Below are 17,971 nucleotides of genomic sequence, written 5' to 3' on the forward strand. Positions count from 1 at the left end.
AGGATAGGAGCCGTCTTGCAGAGCAGCTAACGTACTGGCAGCACTTTAACTGGGTCCCTGTTGACTGAGAAAGAAGAATACAACCTATTGCAGTGGTAGCACATGCTGGTTCCTGGGGGGCTTCTTCCCATCAAAGTACAAACAATGCCTGTTGACTATAGGTAGAGACTGCATGGCTAGAGACCACTGTGAGTATGCAAAAAGTGCAGCTTGGTGCAGAGGAACGAACACACACACACAGAGTCAATTCCAGATGAATCATGAAAGTTGAAGCAAGCGGGCCAGGGAACATGCTGAACCAGATGCCACTTCAAAATGACTAGGGCACCAAAAATTGTCAGTGGGGAAGCTGGTTATGAAGGGAGTGGAGTACACGCTAGCTCCCTGAAGCACCTAAATCATGGCTTTGAGATGAGGTGAGTTGACAAATCAGCAGCTTAGCACTGGGGTAAATAGTTTGTTGCTACATGGTCAAGAAACCTGGGTCTCCTACAACTCCTCACCAGGTCTTAGCAGAGTAACACTGGCACATGCCCAGCCTGGCTTTTAAAGGCAAGGATTGTTTTTTGTTTTTTTTTTAATAGCAGGCCCCAGCAAGCTATATAACGTACAGGCTGAAATAAAAGATTAGGTTAAGGAAAGTGCTCTACTGAAGATTAATTCAGGCTCCAAAATGCTGACCATACACCAGCACAACTCTGAAACCAGAAAATGCTTTATTGGAAAGGTACAAAAAACCAGTCACTGCAGCTAAATTTACAGCAATAAATTACGTTGTGGCTGTCAAGAGACCGTGGTGGACACATACACAGGGCTACACGCCTTACAAACAGGAATCCACATTACTTGGTATATCAATAATTTATTTTATAATAAAAAAAGCAGCAAAATAAATATTGAAATGAAATTACTGAATAACCACAGAGGATAGAATGAGTTGGTGATAAACTTAACAGAAGATCTACCATTTAAAAAAAAAAAGAAAGCAAAAGACCCACCATCTACAGAAACACCCCAGCAGACTGAAGTACAGATGACAAAGGAAAACAAACCCACATTACAAAAGTTTTTTTTCTTTAAATGAAATCATGACAAAGTTTAAATGATCTGAAAGAGAAAAAATGCCTCCTCCTCAGGCTTTGAGTCGCACTGTAGCTTGAATGTCCCACTATCCCAGCAGTGCATAAACCTTGCCACTCCCACTCCCTCGCCCCCTCCCAGCCATTATTCATTTTGCCTGCTGCCTTCCCTCACCTGTCCCAGAAAGATGTGGCATTACAAAACGCACAACCCTTTTGCTCATTAAATGTTGTTTCCTCAGGCAGAAGATATAGCTGGGCAAGAGCAGAGACGCTAACTTGCTTCAAAGGGCTCCGACGCTTCTCTAGTGGGAAACTATTCCCAGTCAGGAGCACAACAAATGCACGTACAGGAGCACAGAAAAGCCCCTGATAAGAAGGACCTGTTATTGCCCAATGTAAACATCCCACAACGCCCCAACTGTGGGTTGGGGACATAACACTGGCTGCTTCTAATGTCCCCACCTTCATACTGTGGTTCCTATGCACAGGTGGGTATCGGAGGAAAATTCTGGGCCTGGGTTCAGAACTGGAACCTAATCCTCATGAAATTAAGGCTCGTTGCTTCCCTCTAGTGGTGGTGTGACAAGATAAGAGGGGCAAGAAAGGAGCCCTAGTTACTGCAATAAGGAGAGACAAGCAGGAAGTGGAAGGAGGGTTGAAGAGAAATAAGCACTCCTTTTCAACAGGGCTCTCCTACTGATTCTGCAACCATTGGCCCAATTCCCCTCATGTGGCTTTTGCCCTGGGCATCAGACTTGCAAGTGCAGGACGGAACAGAAACAAACCCCAGAGGAAGAAGGGAGAAGGAGTTGTCTCTCCAATGTGGTGAGCAGCTTTCAGATTGTTACTCCCTCTAGGTTACCTTGCAATTCTGACCCACCTGTTGAAGTTAGCCAGCATGCCTCCTGTCCCCCCAAATCACCACCCAAGGAGCCCTGGACTGGCAATTTCTTTTAGTAAAGATTTACAGTATCAAACTTGGAAAAAAAATTACGAAAAATCTGTATGATAAAATGTATATAATATATTTATATATATATATATTTATTTCTCTTTTTAAATATTTCCACGTGGTCCTTATGGATATCCAATATGGATTACCTACCATGGTTATGGTATCAGCTTTAATAACACCCAGGTCTCATTCTTGATTGAGTGATCAGAGACTACGCGCCTACTAGCACTAAATCAGCAATCACTTGGACAAGCCTTTGGCACACTTCTGAGAACTGGAAAATGCTCAGCCACAATGGAAGTACTAGCAAAGAACTCAGATCTAGTCCTCATCTCATTCCAACAGCAAGAGAACCCCACAGAATTACGTATAAATTCCCCATTACACTCCTGTCTCGATCTCATTTCCTTGGTGCAGTGACGGATGCCCCGGGTGGTAGTGGGGTGGTGGTCTTATCTGTTCAGGAATGTCAAGACTTTCATAGAGCTATTATAGAAATGGGGAACATTCAGTCATTTCCAAGTCCACCGGATATTTTTCTGTTTTTCTCTTTTCAAATCCCAACAGTGCTAGGAATCTAAACATTGCCTGTATTAATGGTGGCACCTTAAAGATCTGGGAAGGTTTCCAAATACTTTTGAGTTACAGAACATGAAAAGGGTCTTCTCTTCTCTTCCTCAGCTTCTGCTGGGGGAGCCAATAACTGGTATCAGGACATCAATCTGCCTGTTAGGAGGTGGTAAGGAAGTGGAGGAGCTAAATACCATCCAAACTATATTTGTTGGTAACTTCCTGTTTGCCTCCTCCAGGAGGAGATTAATCTGGTGGGGTAAAAGCCATCAAGGAAGCATTACTCTTACACATTCTATGGCTCAGTAAAGTCATCAGTGTAGATGTTTAGGACTGAATGAGAATCAGGTTCTGCCTCTCCAACTACTTGACTTAAGTACCTTCTTGGGAAACCCAGAGATTCCCAGTAACTGGATAAAAGTGAGCCAACAACAACTTGTGTTTGTCTTTAGAAGAAAGACAGAGCTTCACTAAACTTGTGCATTCTTCTTGCTATTCAAGACACAAGATGACTTCACAAACGGTATCCTACACTGGTCTAGGATGCTAATTTTCTGTCCTCTTCAATGATACAAGCATCTTCCTTTATCCTTTTCAGTTAAACTAGAACACCAATCATTTTTCTCCATCTTCTCCTTTGTACCTTACTCTGGAACACGAATCTACCAAACTCTTCTGAATATGAACATCAGCCATCTCCTCCAGTCACCTTAAACTTCAGGAGTCTCAACCTCTTCTCACCTGCTTTAGAACAGGCATCTGACAGCCCACAAATCTTTGACCTACTCTGGAACACCAGGCAATCCCTTTTCTTTCCTACTTCAAACACACAAACATGAACATAGTTATTTACAATCTGACCTAGAAACTTAGAATGTCTTTTCAGTCCTGTTAAAGAAGAGTGGACTCTTCTCCCTTTGGCTTCCTCTTTTCTGCCCACTGCTGATCCACCTCTTCCCAACTGTCCTTCAGAACCATAAGCCCTACTTCTCGACCCCAATTTTACTATCCCCCAAAAGCCACTGATTCTAATCCTGCCCTCCATGCATCTCCCGGGATAATTCACACCCCCAAGAAACGTTGAGTTTCAGGGTTGTCTTCAGACAGGTTCTCTCAACCCTCCCAACACTATAGGTTTTTCTACTCTTTGGAACCCAGCTTTAATGACTGAGATCGGGTTAAGAATCTTTCTTCTTTTCAGCTTCCACCCAGCATCCCATACCCCATCTCTTGTTGGCAAAGACTAGTGTACATGGCCCCTGAGGTTGGGATGGTTACTGTTCTAACAGGCAAAGGCTTTAACCACCACTACCTCGGTCATCCAGGAGTCTCTGCTGGCTTTGATCTTCTTACACATGTACTATTGGCCCTCTCATTACTTCAGTGTTTTTAACACATCTTTCTAGCATGCTCTACGGAAACACCTTTCCACAGGGCTGATTTCCAGAAGAACAACTTCCCCCACACGGCAACCTACTCTGCCTCAGTCCAGCAATACTTTAGTATTTCTCTCTATGCCCCTCAACATACCTCCCTTCTTAAATTTTACTGTGCCTTCCTCCTTTGAGGGTCAAGGAACCCTGAATATGCCACTATTACAAACCTGTGGATCATCTGGAAGAAATAAACTGCATAAATATACCCAATTTACAGGCACATCCTGGGGAAGGAGCTCTTGGTAGACTTGGCTTTGTATAAGGGAGGCTGCAATTTAGCTTTATAGGCCACACAGGTATGGGGTGCATTAAAACATGTAAACTGGTAACCAGTATGGGCTGAAGACAGGAAGGTTTTTCCTAACTGGTGTGGTCTGACCCAAACATATTACCCCTCTGTATAACCAACCCTCCTCTCCTCCCCGCAGTGCATGGCAGAATGCACTCTGCTTCAGAGTTTATTTCTCTGCCGCTGCTATGACAGATGAAGGTGGTGGTGGGGTGAGGTAACTTCTTAATAGGAGTTGGATGCCACTGAAGGAAACTCTTCTCTATACATTCACCTCACATGATTTCGACAGTCCATCTGTTAGCTGGCTCTTGAACATCATTCACGAAGACGACGAAGGCTCCTCCAGTATCTTCTCCCAATTGAGAAGCTGCCCACAGCTTAAAGAGGGTTGGGGAGGCAGGGAGAGGAGGAAGAGAAAGCTCAAACTAGGTACAGAGCTCAAATCCCAGCCACAAGAGTTTCCTGGAACCACTAAGTTCACGGAGGAGCAGCCAGTTACATTCCCTTTGTAGATTTTTTTTCTTTTTTTTGCACTTTTGAAAGAGAAGGAATTGTTAAAATGCCAATTCTTGAAGTGACCAAGGACTCTGGAACGGTGCATAAGAGCCCTTTCCGCATCCCTCCGAAAGGCTGCTAGTTCCCCCATCTAGGGCACTAGGATGCTGCTGAAAATGGCACAGAACTGGATGAGATTTCAGCTGATTTCACAATGGTGATGACACTAGTGGTGGCGACTTTGGTCGGGGTAATAGGCCCCCGTGCAACGGTACGAGCAAAGGTCTGCAACGCCTCGTACTTGGAGCGCAGGGCGTCCAGCTCTAGCTTCATGCTGCTGTTTTCTCGGGCCAGCTTCTCCACCTCTTGCTGCAGCTCAACCCGCTGCCTCTCCAGCTCCTCCTTCTGTGTCACACGCTTGATGCGGCAGCTGGCAGCATAGCCCCGGTTCTTGAGCGTGCGCCTCCGCTGCTTCAGGCGGATGACCTCTTCTTTCGTGAGACCCCTCAGGTGCTGGTTCAGCTCCCGGACGGACATTGACACGAGTTCATCGTCACTCAGCGCTGGGGCGTTCTCTCCCGACTCCTCCTTTACCTACAAGCATCAATTTCACAGAGATAACAGTCAACAGCAAGCAACCTGGCCAGGTATTAAGCAGCCATCCTGGCTAAAGCAAGAAAGCAACTATGCTACCCTGCAGTAATGTAACTATATTCGTATAGCACCTCTCCAGACAGAATGATCCCAAAGCACTTTACAGGCTATTCATACCACTGAAATGCAGCCACCACTCAGTGGCACATGGCAGATATTTTAGCATAGTATCTTCAGGGCGTACAAACCACTGTGATGGGAGTTGGCAGAAAATATCTAGAACATTACACAGCCATTTGCAGGGGGATACAGCAATGGATTTCTTATCCAGATAAAACTACAAGGAGACTTTTAGGGAGACTGGAGTAAAATTGTTTGAGCTGAAACGTGCCACAGGATCTTTATCGCAAGGGGTCAGGACCATAGCTTTTCATCTTATCTCCAGCAGCACACTGCCTTGCAGGATTATGCTGAGGCATTGGGTCAGTACTGACCCAAAACAAACACCGCCACCTCCTGCACCTTGTGCATTTCTTTTCTGAAGGTCTCCCATCCACATACTATCCAAACCCAACCCTATTTAGCTCATAAGACCACATCCTGAAGTGGTAAGGCTGCAGGCCCATTTACTGGGCCACGGTACAGGGAGGTTAGATGAGGCAGACAGAGAAACTCTCCCTCTCTCAACCTTTAAGAGGTTATTTGTTTGTTTTTTATCCATAGTTATTTGCAGAACTTTAAAGGGGTAAAAAGAACGTCTACAGAGAATGCAGGGCACCTGGAAGAGAGACTCAAGACACTAGAAGGGATTTCTAACAGGCTCATCAGCAAATGTGCCATCGAAGCCATGAGGCAAGTGTGTCTATGAGGAGTTCACTGCCTACTCAGATCTATAGGTAAGACCTCTGCAAATCTGCAGCTTCCTTATCAAGGTGCATGGGCCCCTAGTAGCAGCAGTCTCTCACACCCGCAGACCATACGTTTTGCGATGCTGTCAATACACCTCAACCCCCGCCTGGTTAGACGTGTCTCCTTAATACAAACACAGACACTCTGGTCTATGCGCAATCCCGGAGACTCTTGTCTTCCCCCCTCGCCCCCCATTATATCATCAGTGCCCCTCTATCCTTTCTTCCCAAGTGCTTCCCGGCTGATACCAAAGAAGCATTCTGACACACTAGTTTGCAAGCAGAACCCCACAGAGAATAAATGGCTTTTGACACTATCGGCATGGCTCCTTGACCCCATCCCATTTACCCAGAATCATCTCAGCCAGGCTCCCACCACAGCCTTACCTTTAATGCCTTGTTCGGTTTGGGATTAGTCGTCATAACCTGGGCACGGTCTCCTGGACAGAACTGGTCAGAAATTGCAACTGGAAAAAACAACAACAGGATTTTCAAAGGGAATAGGGAAGGAAACAGACCCAACATTCAAGACATAGTGACCCATCAACCTTTAGGACCACCAGAAGGATTCAGAGAGGAGTGTCTTCCTCCAGCCACGTATGGGAGGGTCTTCTTTGTATTGCCAGCAAGTGCCACATGTAAATACAGCTTGTTTTGGTTTTTTGAAGTTAAATGGGGCTTGTTTTAAATTCTTGGTAATATTTTTGCTTAGAAAAAGTGCGAGGAAGTAGATGAATACTGGATTCCATCCTCAAGTAGCAATTGTGCTGGCTACCATACACTACTGTGGCAATGTGCTATCTCACCTCTAAGGGCTAGAGGGGAGTTCAGTCTCCATGAGCCGGTCAGTTCTTCATCTGCCCTGTGGAGGATTTTGAGATATACAGATCCAGCCGTTAGGGACTGGACTAAGACTATCAACTCATTTCACAAAAGACACGAAAAAGCCACCAGACAGGAACGCCGCCGCCACCGCTCCCCTCCCATTTTGGTCATTACTGACCTGGATTGGCTTTGAACCAGCAGCCTGGGGAAGAAAGGTATTCCATTACTAACCCTTAGCCCCAGACACCGCAAATATATCACTTTTAAAAAAGCAGGCAAAACCGATTATTAAGACACGGGGCGAGTTTCTGTGCCTCCTGGTAGATCAGGACTGTTGCTTCATGTCTCACCCTAAGGCTGCGAGAAGTCACCTGTCTGATATTCCTAGAGGAGTATCCATTGACAAAGAATGTCCTCTGCTGAGAAGCTGCCCTTCACTCTCACCTTCGCTGCTAACTTCTCCCCTTCAATCAGGGCTTTAGAGAATCCATCCAGGGGGACCTTGTTCCAGAACCTTCACACCCACCAAGTTGGAGAGATGACATTGCCAGAGTGATTGTTCGTGATGTACCTACCACAGAAGAGGGCACTGCAGCTGTGACATCACAGCATCTGCCTATACTTTCCCCAGCATCTTGGCTACACAAGCTGGGGAGGGTGCGAGGGCTCCAGCTCTGACACAGAGTCTGTCCCTCCCAAGGAGCAGCTGGAGTGGATTTCAAAGGCTGCAGTGGTGCTGGGTGTACAGAACACACAGACTGTCTGGCGGGAGTTCTGCCCCCCTCCCCATCCCATTTCCACGTCTGCATCGTGTCACACATTCTAATCATTGATGAAAAATACAGCCAAAGCATCCCAAGCATGATTCCCTTCTGATAGTTGCCATGGTGACCTTGGGAAAGTAGCCAACCCTGAGCCAGTAACCATGGAAACAGAGAAGCCCAAAAGCAATGATGACTTCAGGTCATGTCTGTGAAAAGACATCATGAGGTCGTCAGAGAGTAAACAAACTCATTCATATCTGCAAACAACCCTGGAGGTGGGAGGTCCAAGGGCATATGAAAGTGGGGTGCAGGAGGTGACAGGGAGTTGTGCGGGTAAAGGAGGCTGTCTCAGTTCAGGCTGCTTTTGCTTGAATTGTACCAGTCAAGATACTTCATCATGTGACATGCACACAATTGAGGGAGAGGAAAGACAAAGAACAAAATCACAAAGTAAAACCATTTCCCTGGATTGCAGAATGTTTTCAATAAAGCACCTCATCTCTTTGTCAGCCTGAGACAGAGATAGTATCTCTCCATCTGCATGTCTCGCCCCCACCCGACTGCCTCCTATCACGCAGTACACGAGCCAGACCAGCGAGAGACGCTTCATGATGAATGGGCCACTTAAAGCGACTGGTACGCAGTGTCTTTTGTGCGGCACCACACAGGGTGGTGCATTGTGTCGTATTACACCCCATCCTCACAGCAGTGCCAGCTACTCTCACCTCCTCCCCGGCAGCAGGAGCAGACTCAGCAAAGCCCACTAAAAATGCCCTGGACAAACGGTCATTATTCATCATGGACTGAGTAGCACAAACCCACCTGGGAGGGCACCTCACCACTTACTGAGGGGGAAAAGGGATGGGTGTGAAGCTGGAGTCTGACCTCTCTTCTATGTGAAATACAAAACTTGCAGCACAACTAAGAAGCCTGAGGGAGGGTTGAGTCTTCTCTCTCACACGCAGACATCTGTCCAGACATCACTTCTCCCCCTTTGCAGTTCTCCTCTCCCTCACTTCCCAGTCACAGTTGGTATTCACTAACTACGCCTAGCAGGAGCATGCTCCTGCTCAAGCCAGAGACACAAACACACATCATAAGCACAGACAGGAAGAAGGAAGGGCTCCCAGACCTGGCCAAATGGCCCTAAGGAGTAAAAGGAGCAGCGAGTTGCCCATGTATAAAGAAAACACACTGCACCCCCTTCTCTTCGCCTGCGCGCGCACACACAGCCTCAGGCCTGGCAGTCACTTGGTGCCATAGCTATGCAGTGAGTCACCAGCTGTTTACAGAGTTGGAGAGCTAGAGCTCACATTCCCACAGACCCAGAAACCCTTCCTTCCTTCCCTCCGCAACCCCCCAATCCCTGCAAGGAAAGGGGCACACCCGGCACCTGGCCCAATGAAAACGGAAAAGGGAAGTCAAGAAAGGAAGGGGGGAGGGGGCAGAACATGACTCGGTCACACCCACCGATTACACAAAAAGGCTTTTGATCCTCACCCAGTGAGTCTTCAAAGCACTTTCTACACCAGTCGATGGAAAAACTGAACACTCCACTGGCTGCTCAGAGAGGGGAAGAAATGTGGAATATTGTGGAAAGCAAGTGCTGAGGGTGGAGACTTCCCCGGGGATCACTGTTGGGGGTAGTCTGCCACCCAAAGTAACTCTGCTTATTTTTAAAAGCCTCCTGCGTCTCTGTGTGATGAACCCCCCTTCTGGTCACCTGTTGCTTTGTGCTGGATGTCTGCTGAAGGGATCTCTATTTACATTCCACACTGCTCAGAGGAAGGTCCTAGACTCCTCCATGTTTGGTACCAGACCAGGCGCTCTAGTGCACACAACAATTTAACAAGGGCCCAGGTTGTTACAAGTGTTATAGGTGGCAGTCATTAGATTACCTGTAAATAATAAGCAAAAATCAGCATCTGGAAGACGACCCCACACAGGAATTTGGTTCTTGCATAAGCATCAATTCTCAAATACTGGTTCAAACACAGACATTGGAGTCAAGGTCCACTGCTATTTGAGAACAGACTCCTACTTGAGAGTTTAATATAGTACTGTTAAAAGCACCAGGATCACTCGAGTGACTGAATATCCCACGATAAATTTATTTTATGCCGGTGATCATCACGTGGTGTGGTCTGAACAAGACTTAGTACCATGAATTAGGTTGTAACCCTGACAGACAATTATGCACTCTTAGGCCTCGAGCAAGTTACTTAACTTCTGACTCAATTTCCCCATCTGTATAGCGGGGGTGGGTGGGGAATACTTACAAAGTTGGTGCTGTTTATGGCTATTTATCATCTACAAGTGGTTAAATACACTATAGTATGTGGCATTTCCTGTACACAGACTGAAAAAAAACCCAGAAAACCCGTTAGTAAAAAGGTACACACAGTGCTGCAAACATTCAATTTTTAATGGTGTCCAGTGCACATACCTTATAGGGGTGTCTGCAAGGCTCTATATAAATGTGTGATCTTATTACAATAAACATTTTCTTTCCCTATTCCTTGTTAACTGCATTTGCAGCCTCCTATCTCAAGTTAGACTTCAAGCTTTTCGGAGCAGGGACCGTTACAACTTTTATTCTGTAAGCCGCATGGCACATTTCTGAGTGATATATAAATATGTACTAAGTATTATTATGCCCTTGGTAAAGGGACAAGTGTTTCTATAAGGTTGTGTTTCTCATTTATATTTAAAACAAGTGTTTTTATTGGAAGTATACAAAGAACCACAGTGCTAGTGTTTTTATTATAAGGTTATCCCACAGCACTTCTGTCCAGGGCCGGATTTACACCTTATGTGCTCCTAGGGCACAGCATCTTCAGCACCCCCACCCACAGCTGACCTTCATCTTGCACACAGTTTTAGAGAGGTAAGTTGCACCTAGAATGCCTGCGCCCCTAGGCACGTGCCTACTGTGCTTAATTGGAAATCCAGCCCCACTTCTGTCAACACCCTTGCAGTTGACCCCCAGATGGCTCTGATCTGACTTACAGGATCCTCATGAGAGCTTGAAGTGCTCTTCTTATTCAGCCCAGGATCACACATTTGATGGTTTCAGTTTGGTACACACTGCAATACCCACTATTTTCCTTTGGGGCTCTCCTCTTCCCCACCCACTCAACCAAGACAACCCTTACTAGTAGGATGAGGTGGGGCAGCACTGCTGTGTGAGAAGAACACAGCAAATGAGATCAGAATTTGGTCTGAATAGCACTTTTCACACTCCAGTGCTCCAAAGCACTTTTCAAAGGATGGGGTTAGATACCAGCAGTCACTGTGTAGCTAACAGCAGCCATGGATGCACTTGTTTGTAGTTCATACATAGCCTTGGATGTTAAAACTCATTTTAGTACAAAAGGGAGCATTGACAAGGACATAAATTATCCAGTAGGAAGCACCACAGTTCTTTAGCTTCCATTCACACATGAAGCAGCACGTACAGTAATATGAGACTATATGACCCTCACCCCAAACCTGCAACAACTTTTCCCCTCCTAAGGAGCAGACAGAGGCGTACAGTTTAAGCAGGAAGGAATTCTCAATTTTATTTGACAATTAATCATCAATAGTCTCAATTAAGCACAGAAGATTATGCTAGGAATACACCCTGTCCAGCCATACTGAAATCCAGCTAGATCATTTCCAATGAAATTGTTCTGTGACTTACCCAAACTTTCCGTTTATCCACAAGCTATTTTCAACTCTTGGCTCTTCCTGCTTCTGCCTGTAAGTCTCTTTTAAGATTTAAAAGGCTGGCTACTTGGAGCTGGAGTGTGGCTAGTCACCATGAATGAGTAATCCATAGCCAACAGCCTGCCCTTATGCCAGAGGCCAGACAGACTGCCCTGGCTGCTGCTGTGAGAAGCTGAATAGCCACGCTATTCCTGGCCCCTGCAGAGCATTTCAATTTGACAACTGTTCTCATCCAGTGAAAAGCACACTTACCCAATCCCTACCGTCATACCTCCACATGCCGTACCTGCAAGATGGTCACGTCAGTTAACCATGCCTACAAAGCTGGCCACATGACACATCCACCAAGGAGGACATCAGGTCTGACAGGTGAGGGAATGACAGATGCTTAAACCCTAAGCCCTGTGCTTCCGTCCCCTGGAGACATAGCATAGATTTCCAAGACACTGCAGTGTGGAATGCAGAGAGTAGCTTTCCCTCCATCATTCACAAGTCCTCCTCCTGCTCTATCAATCCTCACACACACTGAGAGGCAGACTGACACTTGTCATTCATCTGTAACAGAGAAGGGGAGAAGGATACACGGATGATGTGAATCACACAGAGAGCAAGCATACATGAGGCAATAACTTCTACGTGAATGGACAGAAGACACACAGGAGGGGTGAGTCACTGTGTTTACTGTTCTAGAGAGAAGCTACACAAGAACACTCACCCAGCTAACCAGCTTTCCATTTTGCTTATGGATCAGAACCAGCATCCAGAAGCAAAGAACAGATTCAGAAACCTTCAGACTGAATCAGACTGCTGTCAGGACAGGACTCTGAGGCTCTCTCTGGGGAAGCCTGGACAGGGATCAGACAGTCTTCAGTGGTTTAGTAAACAACTGAGTCAGATGCTGCAGAGCCCTTGTGGTTACAGAGCAGAGGATTCAGGGTATCATGAGAGCGTGCCTGTGTGTCACATTACAGAGACCCTGGAGTTTCAGGGAGGGGAGACTGGGAGCTACTGAGGTCAGATGTATTGCAGACAGCTTCTGATATAAAGAGGGTACAGAGCTCTGATTTCATGTGCATTTATAAAATATAGTGATAAATAATGTTCTACTAATATCAGTTAAATCTCACACCAGCTCCAGAGGCAAATAAATATTCCATTTTACAGACACTGAAACTGAGGCCCAGCACAGTGAAGTGATTTGTTCACAGCCACAGTGGGATTTAATGGCAGAACTGGGATTAGGATTTATGAATTTATGGCTCTGTCATCCTATGCTCCAACTATTCTATCACATCTTTCTCAGCCTATATAGTGATAGTTAGCAAGGAGGAGAGATAACAGTACTGTTATGCAGTGTCCCATATGTTGCAAGCCAGTGGAATTTGCTGCAGATCTACCTCTTGCTTCAGAACTGAGCAGCAGGATCATGGCTTTCATTAAGGAGAGTTTCCAGGCTTTACAGTCACAAGAACATCTTCCAAACATGAACCAATGCAGTATTACCTGCCTGAGGCTTTAGACAGCCTGAAACAATCGCTCAGCAAAAAGCGAGAGGCTTATTCATCTCAATAGGGTCCTGAGCTTGGGATTTCTTGATAACAGAGAGTTAGCACTGTTTTAGCAGGCATCTAGCTACGAAATACTCAAAGTACAGGTATGTTTGTGGGATAAAAATCAAAACAAAACTGCACACCATGCCATTTCAGCCACCAAAAGCCCCAGGCGTCCCACCTTCAGTTCTCAAACTTCCAATATAGTTACACGTTTTCAATAGAGCACCTGAACACTGACTGACAATGTAGACTGAACCAATCGTTTACAGTTAATTCAATAAAGACATACATTTTGTAATGTCTAAGTCTGCCAATCTGTTGCAAAAACAATGGAGGCTAAGGCACAGAATTAGGGGAAACTTGCAAAGTGCACAGCCCTCAGACACTAGAAACAGAGTTTGCGGATTTCTGCTTCCATATTTTTTAGATGCTGCACTTTTGCGGTGGGGTCTGCATTAACCCTAACGTTTCAAAGAACATTTAGCACAATTAAGCCAAAGTGTGAGAGCAAAGCCCTGACAAATTTTGCCAAGGGTCCTGCTAACTGGATCCAGCACAGCCCCTGCACTCTGTAACCATATCCTCATTAATAATTATCCTCCACATTCTCTCTGAAGAAAAGGAGTACTTGTGGCACCTTAGAGACTAACAATTTTATTTGAGCATAAGCTTTCGTGAGCTGTAGCTCACTTCATCGGATGCATTCAGTGGAAAATACAGTGGGCAGAATCTCTTTAGGTACACACAGGGTTAATTCTCCCTCCCCCTCAGCCCTGCCCAGACTATGCACTGTCATTGGATAATAAAAGTGTCCATCATCTTTAGGAAGAGACAAGAGGAGGCAGGCGTCTCTGCATTAGTTTACACACGGAAGGGGAGAGAAAGAGAGCAGGCGACAAGCACGACTCCATCAGTGCGAAAGCAGCAAGGTAAATAAATTAAATACTAAACCATGGCAGCAGCATAATGGAACATACCGGCTGGGCTGGTGTTGGGAGCAGGGCTGCACCTTTTCCAAAGACATAGGGCCCAAAATCCCACAAAAAGGGATGCAGTTTTCCCACTGTGTGGGACAGGAGCATTTGCTCACTACCTCTCTGTTCTTCTTCGCAGACCCAGCTTTGCTCTAGTGAGGAGCTACCCAGAGGGCAAACAGGTCAAGACAATTAATGGAGCCCTTTCCATTTTCTGTAAAGCCCCTTTGCCCAAAGGGGTTTGTTCCCAATTTGAGATCTCCTGGCCTGTTTTCTGCTGGGATCCATAGAACAGGGCCCCTTCTCCACTAAGCAACACACAGAGGAATGGGGGGAGGGAGATAGAGGAAATGGCCCTTGGCAGCAGCAACAGATCTCTCTAAAGTTGACTAAATCATGTTTTTAAGGTTCAGAACACCTCCCTTCCCCCCCTCCTTTGTCCCCTCAGCAGGGATGTTTCTCTAGCTTGTGCCATCTCCTTCCCTGTCTGAAGAAGATAGAGGAATAAGGTTTCCCCGCCCTTACCATCTCTGTCTAAAAATCCAAAGTGATCAGATGTATCCTGCACAGTCACCAGGCAAATCTACCGCAGAGCAGATGCTCTGAATGTTAAAGTCCCCCTCCCCGCTCACTCTTCATCAAGGGTGTGGTCTCTGAACTGCTGGAGACCATTTTCAGATGTTTCCCCTTTCCAGGTGTAGCCCTCCTCAGAGTCATATTCATCAGGCCAAAGGCCAGACATGAGACTACGTGCAACTCTATGTATCTAAAGGATTGTGGGGTTTGTTAATAAGCATCTCCTTCCGCTCAGGAGGGGAACATTTTGCATCCTCGGAATCCCCATTCTCAGCCAGTCTAGGAAAAGAGTGGACCAGGAAACCAAACCTGCATTTCTCACATCAGCACAGAATATTACTGTTAGCCCAGAAAAACCTCTTTTCTAAGCAAACTAATGTATTTTGTAGGGAGGATAAAGACCACCGAGATGCAAACTGCCAGTAGTAGGGATGCCTGCTTATCAGTGTTTCCAGATCCTCCTTGCTCCACTCGGAACTGTGGACCCATACTGATTTTACCCAGAATTCTCAATGCTCTCTTTACATTTCAAAGTCAGTCATATTTAGAACTCCGATTCAGAGGGCACTGCTTTGCTAGAACCGTGTTCAAGAACCATTCAAAATTAGACAATCTGTACACTTGTCCTATGGCACAAGCTAATGAGAACCACCACTACAATGTGGGTACAGAGTCCCCTCCTCCACTAGCTTAAGCTTTTGGCCTTCCCAGTGATAGAAAACATGCCAGTTGTCCGTAGCGAGGACTGCTGGCCATTTCTGATTCAAAATGCAAGGCATCTTATGTTACTACAACCATGTCTAAACCAGGAGGCTCTTTCAGTCTCATGGGTGGCCATGTGGAGCAGGTGATTACGCAACATGTGCCTTACACAGGGTTTCAACACCCCAAGAGGTCACATGAAGGTGTGTTCATTTGTCATGGTTAACACAATGCAAAGAATTACAAAAGTATCTAGGGATGTGCAGTTTCCTTTAATGTAGTAGTAGTAGGGTTCACAGGAGCATCTGAATTCTAGCAGTTGCCCTTCCTCAGGTACTTCCTGTGTGCCACCAACATGCATGCATAGAGATTCCTTTGCATGTCATTCGAATGCTTGATGATGCGGCTGCATGGGTTCTTTAAGGGGACAGAATAAAATCATTCAGAGATGAGCTATGCACAAATGCTAAATTCAGAAAAAGCATCACAACTTGGAGCCGTTACGCCAGCAGCACTATCTAAATTCAGAAGGATTTAACTGAAAAGTTGCTTTGCTGAATCATACAGCTTGCTAACACTACAGCCTGTTCTAGTGGATGCAATCCTTCCAGCCCAAACATTAACTCCCTTCAGGCTTTGTGTTCACTCCAGCTATGTCTACACTGCGCACCTTACAATGGCGCGCCGTTGTAAGGTACGCAGTGAAGCTGTTCTTTGTTGCCAGGAGAGAGCTCTCCTGAGGACAAAATAAAACCACCTCCAACGAGGGGTGGTAGTTTAGTCGGCGGGAGACGCTCTCCCACTGACAAATCGGTTTGTCCACACCGGTGCTTTTCACACCCCTAGGCGACAAAAGTTTTAATGCCCAAAGTGCCATGTAGACATAGCCTCACTCCCAACTACCATCCCTCTCTACTCTCCTTCATGCCTGCCCAGGCGCTCTCTCTCCCCTATTCCAGACTGGAGAGGATAGGCGGGGGATTGGGGTCTCTGGCCTAGTTAAAGTCTCCTGTCCCAATGCCCCTTTGGCCAGGCACCCCTTCCTTAGTTAAAAGACCATTTCAGACTCCACTTTTCATCTTGCCGGAAACTCTGATCCTAAGACCCTCCCAATCTTTCTGATCCATTCCATTCACCTCTCCTCTCTGCTCAGATTTCCTGCTCCAATGCCCCATTGACATAGTCCCACCAGGAGAGTGCTAATCCCATATACTTCTGCACTCTTCTCCCCAAGACCCTTGTGCCACCTGCAGTCTATGAGCCATGATTGCCCCTCAAATGCTCCTGGTACCCTCCCTACTGTCATCCAGCTCCTTCTCGTCTCCCCTCCTATCCCCGGGAGAAGGGGGCAGCATCCGCGACCCCTCACCAAGCCTCACTAATGGCCCAGATCCCGCTTCTCGCCCTCGTGCCACACTCCATGCACCCAGCCCCTCCCCCCAATGCCAAGCCGGCCGGCCCCCACTTCTCACACCCCACCCGGAGCCCCACTGCCCTCTGGTCAGAGCCACCCCGGCTCCTGCCCCTCCCCTCGCAGCCGGCGCGCCCCATGGCAGTGCGCCCCCCACCCCGCAGCGCCCCCGCCCGCGCCGAGCGCGTGGTGGGGCCCCCGTCCGGGGCAGCCACGTGTGTGAGAGCCGCCGCCGCCCCCGGCGCGGAGCCGGACGCGGCACCACGGTCCGGTTCGGCCCGGCCCGGCTCGGCTCGGCCCGGAACGGGGTGGACAGACACCACGTGTCCCACGCGATGATGACTCAGCGAATTTCCAGCTCCTGCTACAAAGTGCCCGGCCGCTCCTTGCCCGGCTCGAGGGCTCCGCGCGGGCCGGACCCTGCCCCACCCCGCCGAGCCGAGCCGAGCCGAGCCGGACCCGACGGCCGCACCCCGGGGGCTGCGTCTTACCTGGGCCTGTCAGGAGCGCCCGGGGGGGGGAGGTGGCGGTGGAGGCGGGGACGCGCGCGGCGCGGGGGAATGGTGGCGGGGACGCGCTTCTCAGCCGCCCTCCCTGTGTGTGCGAGTCCCGGGAACAACAACAAGCGCGGGGCCCCCCCGCCCCGGAGCCGACCAACCAGGGGCCGGGCCGCTTCCGGGATCGCGCCTCACGCCTCGCGTCATCTGGCCACGCCCCCTCGTCGGTGCGCGTCGTCTGGCCGCGCCCACCGCGTTCATTCATGGAGCGCGGATACGGCAGGGGGAGGAGCCGGAGTGGAGACAGGCGGGGCGGGAGAGCGCAGAGGGAAGGGGTCGGAGGGTGGGGGAGGGGCCGGGCAGGAGGGGCCCGGGGCCCGGCAGTGGGAGGGGGGGCAGGAGGATGCGGAAGTGCAGTTGGTACAAGGGGGGTGGGGGTGGGAGGGGCAGTGGAGGCAGGAGAGTGGGGCGGGGCATCCTTCCCGTGGTAGTGTGGGTGGGGCAGACGAGTGTGGTGTGAGACAGCCCAACATCTGTCCTGTGTTGCTCGCCCCCATGAGGAACGTCCCTAACCCTGCACGCCCCGCCCTGCGGAGCTGCAGCCACCTCTGGGGCGGGGGGGCGGC

The 17,971-nt window shown here is 48.1% G+C and overlaps 2 protein-coding genes across 6 annotated transcripts in view; one reads left to right on the forward strand and one right to left on the reverse strand.

The window, feature by feature from the left end:
* Nucleotides 1–699: 699 nt before the first annotated feature.
* MAFK (MAF bZIP transcription factor K) lies at nucleotides 700–17,520 on the reverse strand. 5 transcript variants are annotated; one of them, XM_084641111.1, is made up of 4 exons: nucleotides 17,340–17,520; nucleotides 7,139–7,194; nucleotides 6,720–6,799; nucleotides 700–5,424 (listed from the first exon to the last, which is right to left on the reverse strand). In XM_084641111.1, exons 3-4 carry the CDS (start codon nucleotides 6,753–6,755, stop codon nucleotides 4,990–4,992), a joined length of 471 nt encoding a protein of 156 aa, XP_084497237.1. In that variant the 5' UTR covers nucleotides 6,756–6,799; nucleotides 7,139–7,194; nucleotides 17,340–17,520; the 3' UTR covers nucleotides 700–4,989. The 5 variants fall into 5 exon arrangements, with proteins under 5 accessions (XP_084497237.1, XP_084497233.1, XP_084497236.1 ...); XM_084641107.1 differs by lacking the exon at nucleotides 7,139–7,194 and having other exon boundaries at nucleotides 17,340–17,445; XM_084641110.1 differs by lacking the exons at nucleotides 7,139–7,194; nucleotides 17,340–17,520 and adding an exon at nucleotides 9,422–10,544.
* The window catches only part of LOC311527289 (lysosomal alpha-glucosidase-like), a 28,799-nt gene continuing 24,837 nt past the window's right edge, over nucleotides 14,010–17,971 (forward strand). Inside the window, exon 1 of the mRNA XM_084641105.1 lies at nucleotides 14,010–14,114. The gene's annotated coding sequence lies outside the window, so the exon portion shown is untranslated. The remainder of the gene's footprint in view (nucleotides 14,115–17,971) is intronic.

This window comes from Lepidochelys olivacea (assembly GCF_965140295.1).
Source record: "Lepidochelys olivacea isolate rLepOli2 genome assembly, chromosome: 10".
Lineage (NCBI taxonomy): Eukaryota > Metazoa > Chordata > Testudines > Cheloniidae > Lepidochelys > Lepidochelys olivacea.

Excerpts from the sequence above, each read along its gene's own strand:
- MAFK (XM_084641111.1), bottom strand. The coding sequence starts at position 6,755 with ATGACGACTAATCCCAAACCGAACAAGGCATTAAAG. Across the intron at positions 5,425-6,719 it reads AACCGAACAAGGCATTAAAG|GTAAAGGAGGAGTCGGGAGA; the intron begins GTAAGGCTGTGG and ends TGATGCTTGTAG.